Raw genomic sequence first — 11,173 nt, 5'->3', positions numbered from 1 at the left:
TGTAAAATTTCGCTGTTGTCATTCTTTTATAACGGTGCCGAGAACTTGCGCCCGCCCAGGTGTTCTTATTGGATGTCAGCTCGGCCACGTGAGGCAGTGCGGAAGTGGACCATTTTCAGCCGAAAAACAAAACATTCGTGGGTGGTGTTGAGTTATTCAATCTGGGCTGACGTTACTCTGGACTGCTGGAGTGGTTGCGTACACTGTACCGTATAACTCGACAGTTATACCCGGGGTTTGCCAAGATGCTGAGCGCCGCCGCAGCGGAGAGGAACAAGGAGCCCATCCTGGCGGTGCTCCGGGAGAGCGTGAACACCGGGAGACCCTTACAGGCTCTAGAGATCTCCTCCGGTACCGGGCAGCATATCACACACTTCGCTCAGGCCCTGCGGAATATAATCTGGCAGCCGTCAGAGTATGACCGCCAGTCTCTTGCCAGGTAAACGCGGAGTGTGTGTGTATTAATTCGTAACAATTTAAATGACTGGTGTACCTTAAAACGGCGTGTAAACTCGGGTCTTTACGGTATTGATTCATTTCTGCGTAGCAAACTAGAAGAAAGGCTTTGGCCATTTAACTCAGACATTACGGTAGCTAATTCTTATCCTACTGCAGCAGGACAGGTATAATGAGCTGCGTGTGTTTTGTTAGGGAAGCCTGCATTGACAATAATGTCTTTTGTTTACATTCTCAGTATAGAAGCGTACAGAGCCCACTACCAGCTGCACAATGTGAAGCCCGCCATCCACCTGGATGCATCTCTCCCCTATCAATACTGGGGAGGGATCCAGCCAGAGAGCCTCGATCTGATAGTCAACATCAACATGATCCACATTTCACCGATTGCTTGCACAGAGGTAGGTCTGCTGATTTTATAGATGCTTATTTGCATATAGTGATTGGTGTTATCTGATCCTACCCAAAACTGGATTACCAGCTGGCAAACCCTAACCCAGGGCCCTCAGGACCACTGTAGACCCCAGGTTTAATGTGTGGTTATTATTTTGTGGTAATATGATAAATTACACACACACACCCAAATTACACTTTAAGCATATTATAAACTGAAAAGTTGAAGGCCTGCATTATTACATAAGCTTGAAGCGCTGTGTAGCAGAGGGATAATAAACTTACCACTTTTCTTAATGGGTGGGTCCCATTAATAATAGTGGTAAGTTTATTATTTCAGTTTATATTGTGCATATTTCTAAACAAATTTGTAAATAAATCAACTCACCACAAACTATGTATTAATAAGGGCCACTTCTAATTCAGCACTGATCCTAAGCAAACAGTTTTGACCTCTATAAATGCCAGGATCAATACATTACTTAATGTTTGATTTATTACTTAAAGCAACTTTATGTACATGTGAATGGTAAATCCTAAAATATACTCTTAACAGTAGCATAAATATAGAAGAGTCAAAGTAATATCAGTTACAGAGTAATTTCTAGCTTAAACCAGCTAACGTTAGCCACCGTTATGCTCCTGGTCACACCAGACCAAGTAAGGCTGTAGCGGCAAAACCTTTATGTGTGCTGAATTGAGCAAGAGTGTGTTTAATTGCCTACAAATTCAGCTTTTCATTTCTAAGACAAAGATTGTGTTGTTGGGTTTTTTTTCTTCAAAATCTGACTCTAAGTTTTGTACTGTGATCTTTTGACTGGTCCTGGTGTTCAGTTTCCATGAAGCAGAAATATTGCAGAGTATATATGTACAGTATGAGCCTTTGACTAAGCATTTCCCTTTTACAGTTTCTTAAGAACAAAAAGGGCAAACCTCATGTAGTGGGCTGTGATGCTGGTACTTTAAGACATCACTATTTTCTTCCAGGGTTTATTCAAAGGGGCTGGAGCAGTGCTGAAGCCGCAAGGTCTTCTACTGACATATGGGGTGAGTGAAAAAATATTTCATGCTGTCATAAATATGCACTTACTACATTCATTATATGTTATTATCCGATCTAAACATAAAAGTGCGCCATTAAATGCTATATAAATCTTTTATTATCCTCAGCCCTATGCAGTGAATGGTCAGATCACCCCTCAAAGTAACGTTGACTTTGATTACAGCCTGCGCCAGAGGTAAAGTGCTCTGTTTTATAAACTTCAGCGGTCATGAATTTTACTTTTTAAAGATGTTCTTCATAAAATCAGACATACAGTAGCATCTATTTGCTTTGTGCAAGAGTAAGCAGCATTGTATACATAATTGTGAAGGATCATTTGTTTTTGTCAACCATATAATAAATAGTGCAACGGTGGAAAAGATATATAAAGGCTATATTTTTTAATATTACAGAAACCCAGAGTGGGGACTTAGGGATATCGCCCTTCTCAATTCTACAGCACAAAGAAATGGTTTATTCTTGGAGAAAATAGTAAGTAAACCAGCTCATGTAAGCATCGGACACAATTTCTATCTTTGAAATGTAAAAACCACAACAATGCAGTTATGGGAGTTATTGGTTTACTAACGGATGACTTTAAATGTTTTCTTTGCTAGATGGACATGCCGGCAAACAACAAGTGTCTTCTGTTCAGGAAAGAGAGTTTGGTGTGAAGTATCCTGTCGTTCCTTTTCTGGATGGTCAAAAAGCCTTAACTTACACTTGAAGCTAGGATTCAGTGCCAAATTTTCCAGAGCTGTTAAAGACTTGTTTCCTCATATTCTAATACACTTTGACTTTAGATGAAATTGTTTGATCAGAAGTGAAACACTGTCATCTGTTATTATCTATATTATTCTGTATTGCACACTTGAGTGAAATGAATAAGGCTCACATATGTGTTGTCTGTGTACTATATTTACCTTGATACAGCCACCTACTCTTTTTTTTTTTTATTATTATTATTTCATTATTCAGGTTGCAGAGACTGTCCAGTAAAGAAAAAACTAAGTTAGCAGAAGTGCTTTGCGGAGGGAGATATTTAAGAGAGAATTTGTTGTACATTAGCTCTTGAAATCAACAAAAGGAGACTTATATAAAACACATATTTAAATGACTAATAGAAAGAGCCAAATACAAAATAAACCTACAATAAAACAGAAAAACACAATATAGAAGTAATATACTGCAGATGTCTATTTCTTTAGCATCGTAAACTAGGCAATTTTTTGAAGTTTATCAATTTGTGTGCCTGCTAATCTGGCTACAATTTTATTTATCAGAATACTAACATACAGAATACACGTTAAAAGAAAGAATATTTATATTTAACTAGTATTGATGAACATCTGGAATGTAGTACAACTTTTGTTGTAATGAATATACATTGTACATTATAAATGATCTCTCATAACTTCATGATGATACAGTATTTAACATATTTTTGTCTTTTGACTTAAAGAGTTGTTATTAAATATAGCTTTTCTTGTTGCGATTCTGATGCTTATCTTTAGTGCTGAAGGTACAGGTGACCACCGACCCTCAGCGGGCTGAGTCCTGGAACTTCTGTAGTGTCTGGCAGGTCTTTTTATCCAGAACCTCACGTAGCTTCTTAAGTCTGCGTTCAGTTATGGCTCTGACATAACTGTCAGATTGGATGATGGCCATGCCGTCCTGCACCACACCCATCACCAGCAAAGGGTTTTCCTCCATGGTGATGTTGGGACAGGGACAGCCCCAGTCTATCTTGGCGATGGTCACCTCTAGGTGCTTGGTATCAAAGAGAGTCAAGTCCATCTTTTCATCTCTCAGGACCTCTTCCAAGCTAAAGCGGGCTAACCCAGAGTCCAAATCCTCCACCAGCTCTGTCAGTCGCCCCACAATAGCGAAGTCACTCCGGCATAAGCTAGGCACCATTTTCCCCTTCATGCGACAGGTCTTACAAGGTTTCCTTTTGGGCTGTGGGCAGTTTGCCTCACACTCCTTCTTGGTGCCGAAGCTGTTGGCATTCCCATGGCAGCCACCGTACACAAAAGCTTGACACTGTTTCATGAGGTTATTCCAGGCCCAACGGGGCTCCCAATCTTTGCAGGGGCCCTGGACAGCAGGAAGGGAGCAGATGCCCATCTCCTCCCTCTGACAGGAGGCCTTGCACTCCTCGTAAGTCTGGAATTGGTTGCGGCTGTCATCACATCCACCGTTGCTGAAGGCCATGCAGGAGCCCAGCTTGCTGTCATAATACCAGTCCACGTGACGCTCTCCACTGCACACTCTCAGGTCTACTTCAGCCAGGCAGTCCGCTGGTGAGAATGGCCGCCCCATGGGCATCTCAGGATCTTCAGAGAAATCATCATCAGCCCGGCGGATGACAGACAGCGGGTAGTCTGCATGAAGAACTCCAGCAGGATTCCGTGCGATGCAGGTGTAGATACCTGTATCCCACACCTGCGCGTTGTAAATGACAAGCTGGCCGATGTTGGTGATAACCACATTGCCATACATCTGGTCAGGCCTCATGATCAGCCTTTCCCGCCTTTCACTCTGTTTCTCCCATGTTACATCAGGTCTGGGGACTCCAATAACATCACAGTGGAAGCTGACTGTGCCTCCGACATAGATGGACTGGTGTTGAGGGTTGGAGTATAGTGTGGGTGGCATGGGGTCCTCCTGGGAGGTTGTCGGAGTGGGGTTAGCTGTAGTGCCCTGAGGCAGTGGGCTGGTGTGGGGGCCTGCCAGGTAGAAGCGGCATGCGACCACAGTTAAAGTCACCCCATGGATGCAGGCCTCCGCATCCATGTAGCAGCGGTTGAAATAGGTGAGGCCATCTGAAGCGCAGGTGAAGTTGGGCTCTTTCTCACACCGGTCCTGGCACTTGCAGATGGGCTGTCCTTCCCAGATGTCACATGTTGCTCCCTGCTGGCTGCATACAAAGCCCTCACAGGTAGCTGTGGAGACGGGGGCATCACTTCCTTCTCCTCCACCCTGCCCATCTGGCCGGGCAGGGGTGCCATCAGAGAAACGTGCAGCCACACAGCTGTTGAGGCCACACACGTTGGTGCAGCATTTCTCAAAGTCAGCACAGTCCTGCACAGACACAATGCACACACAAAACAGCATGTATCAAAGCAGATTCAAATGATCAAAACACAAAATGAACAGATGAGTACAAATTTAACATTAATGGGGATAAATACATAACCCCACCTCGTCGACGTTGCATTCCCTCTCGCAGGTGCTTTGCGCATCAACCCAGAGATTTGAATTCAGCTTGTTAGGACAAAATCCTTCGTGTTCAACTTTGGATCCTGACAGACTTGCACACAAAGAAAGTTCGGGTAATTCGCAAACCAAGAGCATCAACAAACACGCATGGATCCATCCTAACACTAGTTTATTTGAGTGGTGTGCAATATGCCAACTTCGATCCTTTACACACCTGTCCTCCAAAAGTTGTAGAGGGATTTTATACATTATTGCTCTTTTGCATGAGTCGCCCACCGAGTAAATCCATTCCTCCTTTAGGTCTTCAAATTCGGAATAAGTCTAACGTCGATTTTCAAATGTCGTCGTCCGCTTTGTGCGTAAACATTGCGGCAATCCGTTTGCTGTGCGCAGAGAGGAGAGTTGCAGCGGTCCCCATACGCGTTTTACTGAAGAACAATCTATCCCATAAACGCGTTTGAAAATGTAATTGGGTTGCATAAAATGTTTGCCTTGATAACCAAAACGAAACTCTTGCCACAATGGGCAAACTCTCGCTCACGTCGATTTCCCCGAACAGCGAAATGAGCGAACGAAGCCCCACAATGAGAGAGAAAGACGCAACATCAGCCTTTCAGAGTGTGAATGGAGGTGGAAAGGGCAGCCCCTCTGACCGCCCCCGCGGTCGTCCTGTGTCTGAAAGTCTTATGAAGCAGCACCATTCGCTAAGCAACTGGACAAACATTGTAAAAACATCAAAGAAAACGTGGAGCCGTGGTGGCAAGCTGTCCCAACAGTCGTGCGCACGGAGCTACACATTCCGGTGAGAAATCCAACGTTAAATTGTATCCAGACAGAATTTATAGAGGTGTCATTCATAAATAAGGCAATGAGCTTGTTTTCTCACTGAGAACTGATGTAGTTGGTTATCATTTCATCTTCGGTTATAATTGGGCTACACATCCTATGCGTTTAACGCAACACAGGCTTCTGCAGACACCAGTTTTCTTGCGCAAATCAAAGAGCAAACTGTAAAAAGCCGCCCAGAGTGCACGGCGGAAAGCGTGAAACCCAAACACGGGGCGTGTCGCATCAAGTCTGGCCAAACCTGTTGTTTACGTCCTTCTTGTCTAGACGTCGGTCAATTTACTACCATCCCTCATTCACACGGAGCTCAGAGATGCCACGGTCAGGTGGGAAGGCGTAAAGCGCCACATTTTCAATAGTGCGCGGTTCAGCTTTGTCCCGGCGCAGCTCCGAGGCGATGAGAAGCAGCACCCCTCATCTTTTCATTGGGAGTGACCCTACAACCCTTGGATGACTTTTGACCGCACTGCATTCATGCGCTGCAGCGATGTGCCGGTTATCCAAAACTGGCCAATACCGAGAGAGCAGCTAATCAATTCAGCACCCCCACGTGTTTTATTGCACTTGCACCGGCGGCCCCGGACTGGACAAAGGGATACGAAAATATTCCCACAAAGATCTTGATAAATGTTGGAAGGAATACTCATTGCAGCAGCAGAGCACACAAGTTCATGAAAACGCAGAGAGCACTTGGTAGTTTTTACCCTTTATTTTGATGGGCGACTGTTTTCGATGGAGACAAAATTATAACTAATCCCGTATCCAAACCAATTCCGACACACAGATCTGATAGCAACAATCATTATCAAATGTTTACATATAGTGCTTTAAATGCTCACCCACGAGTTCTGCCTATTGTACTGGTGTCAACACACCACAGAAAACAGGATCCAGTAGAAAACATGCACCAATGTTTATGCCCTGGATGACCTCAGACATACTGAGAATGTTGAAGTGGAACAGAGGTGGAAAGAGAGAGTTTATATCAGAATACAAGTATTTGAGTAGCTTAATCAATTATTAAAACAATATTAGTTAGCTTTGATTGAACAAGACTTTCTCACATTAATTACATGGTACTTGCATTGTTCACCCAATAATACATTTTTGGAGAAAATAAGAATTAACTTGAGCAACAAAAGTACTAATACTCAGACAGTAAGCAACACTCAGTAAGAATATTACAGTAGCAGATGTACCCAATGACCTTCCACCTCTGATTCTGATAGTCACATATTATCACAATGCCACAGAAAAGTAGCAGATGAATATTGTTTTACATTCATAAATACATAGCATATACAAAAATCCAAACAGCAGTCAAATTTAAATATTCCTCTCACTAATGTCTAGTGAGTTTACAAAATCCTAATAATGTGATACCACTGCAGCACTTTTTGAAAGAAAAACACCACGGCTGAGCAAACTAATCTGTACATCTGAGTTTGTACAAGGTTTCCTCATCGACACCAGGCGATGTCTCAATTGCCCCAGAGTTCATAAATTTTAATTAATCATGCTGTTGGTGGTTTAAACCAGTTATAGCCATGATACCACTAAGGATATTAGATTAGAGTCAAAAAGAATGGCCCGAGAAATTCAGCAGATGTTCAAACCAATGACTAATGGAGATGGAGGGTGAATTCATCTGGGCTGGAATTTAGGGGCACAGCAGGAAGTCTTCTAAACAAGACAAGTTGGTTCGACAGTTTAAGTAGTGCTAGACTAAGAGGGGTTTTTGATGGATAGTTGGGTTGTTTTTTTTTTTTACATTTTTCTTAAGTCTACTACTAGTCTGTCTGGAAAACTAGCCCTGCTCTTCTCATGACATTCAATTTAAGCCAGTCTTCTTTAAAACTTAACTAAAGCTGAGTTTTAAATAGTAGCTCAGCATCTTTGAGGTGCAAAGGGATCTTTTTCTTACGGTAGACAAAAGGCAAAAGACACACAGATAAGTTGTACACCAAAGCAGGTCTCCGAAAACATTCAAGACAAAACGAGCATAAAAAGCTGGTCAATCTGAAGACCAATTACCAAACACAGACCAAAACAAAAAGCACATACTGTATATTTACAACTTCAAGTCCAACTTTAAATACAATAAACAATCCTTTTCCGAATAAAAGCTAGCTAATGTCCCTCCACTCATTTGTAGTGTTAAAAGGTGAGTGATAATCCTTGATTCACATCTATTGGTCCCAGTGAAATCTTGTTCTTGATCACAGTGAGCTTTTGTAGTAAAGAGTACAGGTAAACGGATATCCACAAGATGGCACCAGCAAGCACAAAACAGAAACCAGTCCTACCATCCAAGTCGGTCGATGTTAAGTTCACAGAGATATCTGTTACTGTTGAAGGTTTCTGGTAGCTCTCCACGCTCTTCTGCGGTCTAATGACATCTTGGAGCAACAACACCTTTAATACTGGCCCCACGGAGGCAACCAGTAATTCGCTCCTTCACTATGAAATCTTACAGTTCCCCTTAGAGGAAGACGACGAGTCCTTTGGAGGGCTCTGTGGAGGCCTGAAGGACTTTGAGCGTTTGAGGCTGTTGGCTTTGCTTCCACCGCTGCTAGCGCCTGAGGCTGCACTGTTGGCCACAGAGTAGGAGCGTCCATGCATCATGACTGCATTCATGCCGTTGGCCATAGAAAAAGACTTGAGGTGGGACTTGATGGCCACAGGGAGGGGCAGTTTGTCAATAAGGTGCACCGGTGTGCAGGAGACGATCGAACGGCAGCACAGGTCTTGGAGGCTGAAGACTGGAGGAAGAAAAGAGAGATGGATGTTAAGACTTGATGTCATGTCAGACACACTCCCTAAAGTTTCCCTTAAAGGCGTCAGAGCTCCACATTACTCTTCAATAAATATATATTTCTCAGTGTGTCTATAAACTGTACTATTTGGACATCACAAAAGGCCAAGCTGATTCATGTCCACTGCATTGGTGTGGCAAGAGATACTTCAGGGGTGAACATGTCAAAATCAAGACAAATACAACTGAAACTTTCTGCAGCTTTTCTCTATCATTTGTGAGAACTGACTGTTTTCATACAGAACTGGTTAAAAAAACATTCCTTATCTAACAGAACTTGTATGCAAACATGATTAACCAGCTCACCTCTGTTGGGCCTCCAGAATTTCTCCATCCCGTGCCTCATCAGCACAATGCGTGAGAGTTCTGTGAAGGATTCGATGACATTGAAGTTGCACAGCGGACTGACCTCAAAGAAAGTCATGCTGTTCTTTTCTGCATACGCCCTTGCCTGCTCCGTTGGCACCTGTCGCTTGAAAGCCAGGTGCAGCCGGTTGCCTACTAGGATCCTGGGTACACCAGGGGCGTGCTGATGGAAATAAGCAATATTGTTGCTATATTTAGGTGATGTAACCAAATTTCGTTGTATCTCAAACAGGTTTTCTAACAGCTATCCCGCATCTCTCAGTCTAAGCTGCACTAACAGACAATAGTCGCTCTCATGGATGGATGGATATACAGGATTTTTCCCTCACCCCATGCATTTGTCATGTTTCTTTGTCAACCATAAATGGGTTGAATGGGATTACCTCATCAATTTCCCGGATCCAGCGGTCAATACCATCAAATGACCAGCCGTTAGTGATGTCATACACGAGCAGTATGCCCTATGGAATGAAAGCCAAACATGTTGACATTCATACAAAATTACATAATGAGGGAAAACCACCAAAATTGCCCTCCAAACGTCCTCACCTGTGCCCCACGAGAGTAAGACCTGAAGATGGTGCAGAATCTGCCTTGCCCTGATGTGTCCCTGTTGTGAAAACAAACACACATGAGCATGTAAGAAGACCAATATGATTTGGGTTTGTTCACTACTGCTGTAGCCATTATTTATTTCATCAGTGTGTGTTGCTATAAACCCTTACCATAACTCTAATTTCACTCTCCTCCCATCCAGCAGAATTGTGGTGGTCTTGTAATCAATCCCTGAGATCGCACACAATCCACACAGAGTTGTTGTCAATGTTTAAAAAGGTATTTTTAATTCAGTTCTAAACAACTGAACAAAAGCAGAGATAGTTACTCACCACTGCTGTAGGCATAGGGGGACTCTACTGATCCGTCTTGCAGACTGTCCAAGATTTCCCCCTTTCCGACATCGCTGTCTCCCACCAAAAGAAACTTCAGGAGATAATCGTAACTCTTGACCGGACTACTCTGGGTCCCCATCATCCCACGCATTGAATCCGATCGACAGAGAGCTTTATAAGCTCGCCAGACGTCCACTATTGGGGGCAAGGGACAACTCAGACGGTCCCCACCTGCGGTAGCTGAAGCAAGACGACCGCGTTTGATGTCGACTAACCAGCTAGCTGGTGCACTACCCACGATTTACATTAACTCTCCTTAGTAACGGCTAACACATAAAATACAATTTCCTGATTAGACTGGACTAAATCAAACTAAGCTTTCAGTGTACGTTACTAGCACTGGAGTCCAGCCGCCGCTGACGTTACTATTCACAATAAGTTATTCATCAAAACAACCTTAACTAACTGTTAGCTGGCTTGTTAGCTAGCCGGCTAACAGAACGACAACAACGCATTTTAGCACAAACAGGGGATACAAAGTAAAAGCAAGACTGTGTCATCCTACATTGAACCATACTCTTCCAAACCAAATACGATTGTTTCACTTTGTTAATAAATGAAAAGGCCAACGAGGGATTTATAGCCTCCGAGCACAACGTCCAGCCAACAGGACTGTGTTGGAACTTCCTGGTAGCGGCATCATGCGTTGCGTAACATCCGGTTACGCTTTAAAAAAAGAATAAAAGGAACAATTATTATTGTAGTTTTATGTCTCGATTTATTTAATATTCAATACAAGATACTTCATTAATAATGAAGCAACTGATCTGTCCATAGAGGCTATGATAGCCCACACGTTTTACTGAAACGTGGGTGGAAATGCTCTGCTGCTGCCTCACCAGAGAGGGAGGAGAAGTTAACCCTACCTACTGAGTAAACTGAAGGGACTGACTTAATTTATACTTTATTTTCCACGTTGTACAATTGGTTTAGAAATGGCACAGGCACTTTGCAAACCCACACTGGTGTATGACACATAGGCCTTTACAGAGAAAGGAAGCCCGTTAAGGGGGATTATTATTGGTGACCTCTCATTGGTTGTTCTTGATTGGAATTTACAGCAGCTGTGTGAATTATCTCTTA

At 43.1% G+C, this 11,173-nt stretch overlaps 3 protein-coding genes across 3 annotated transcripts; 1 reads left to right on the top strand and 2 right to left on the bottom strand.

Moving 5' to 3' along the window:
- Positions 1-93: 93 nt before the first annotated feature.
- mettl26 (methyltransferase like 26) lies at positions 94-2,789 on the top strand. Its single transcript, XM_046046585.1, has 6 exons — positions 94-439; positions 695-857; positions 1,837-1,896; positions 2,020-2,087; positions 2,305-2,383; positions 2,509-2,789. The coding sequence occupies exons 1-6, from the start codon at positions 246-248 to the stop codon at positions 2,563-2,565; spliced, it is 621 nt and encodes a 206-aa protein (XP_045902541.1). The 5' UTR covers positions 94-245; the 3' UTR covers positions 2,566-2,789.
- A 457-nt stretch (positions 2,790-3,246) lies between these two features.
- Positions 3,247-5,643, bottom strand: wfikkn1 (WAP, follistatin/kazal, immunoglobulin, kunitz and netrin domain containing 1). Its single transcript, XM_046046584.1, has 2 exons — positions 5,096-5,643; positions 3,247-4,975 (listed from the first exon to the last, which is right to left on the bottom strand). Exons 1-2 carry the CDS (start codon positions 5,360-5,362, stop codon positions 3,434-3,436), a joined length of 1,809 nt encoding a protein of 602 aa, XP_045902540.1. The 5' UTR covers positions 5,363-5,643; the 3' UTR covers positions 3,247-3,433.
- Positions 5,644-6,653: 1,010 nt separating this feature from the next.
- LOC123969311 (ras-related protein Rab-40C-like) lies at positions 6,654-11,140 on the bottom strand. Its single transcript, XM_046046583.1, has 6 exons — positions 10,028-11,140; positions 9,866-9,926; positions 9,690-9,750; positions 9,524-9,601; positions 9,081-9,303; positions 6,654-8,721 (listed from the first exon to the last, which is right to left on the bottom strand). Exons 1-6 carry the CDS (start codon positions 10,179-10,181, stop codon positions 8,420-8,422), a joined length of 879 nt encoding a protein of 292 aa, XP_045902539.1. The 5' UTR covers positions 10,182-11,140; the 3' UTR covers positions 6,654-8,419.
- Between the last annotated feature and the right edge of the window lie 33 nt (positions 11,141-11,173).

Source organism: Micropterus dolomieu, linkage group LG04, assembly GCF_021292245.1.
Source record: "Micropterus dolomieu isolate WLL.071019.BEF.003 ecotype Adirondacks linkage group LG04, ASM2129224v1, whole genome shotgun sequence".
Lineage (NCBI taxonomy): Eukaryota > Metazoa > Chordata > Actinopteri > Centrarchiformes > Centrarchidae > Micropterus > Micropterus dolomieu.
Note: the sequence above shows the minus strand (reverse complement) of the source record. Positions and strands in the feature narration are given on the sequence as shown.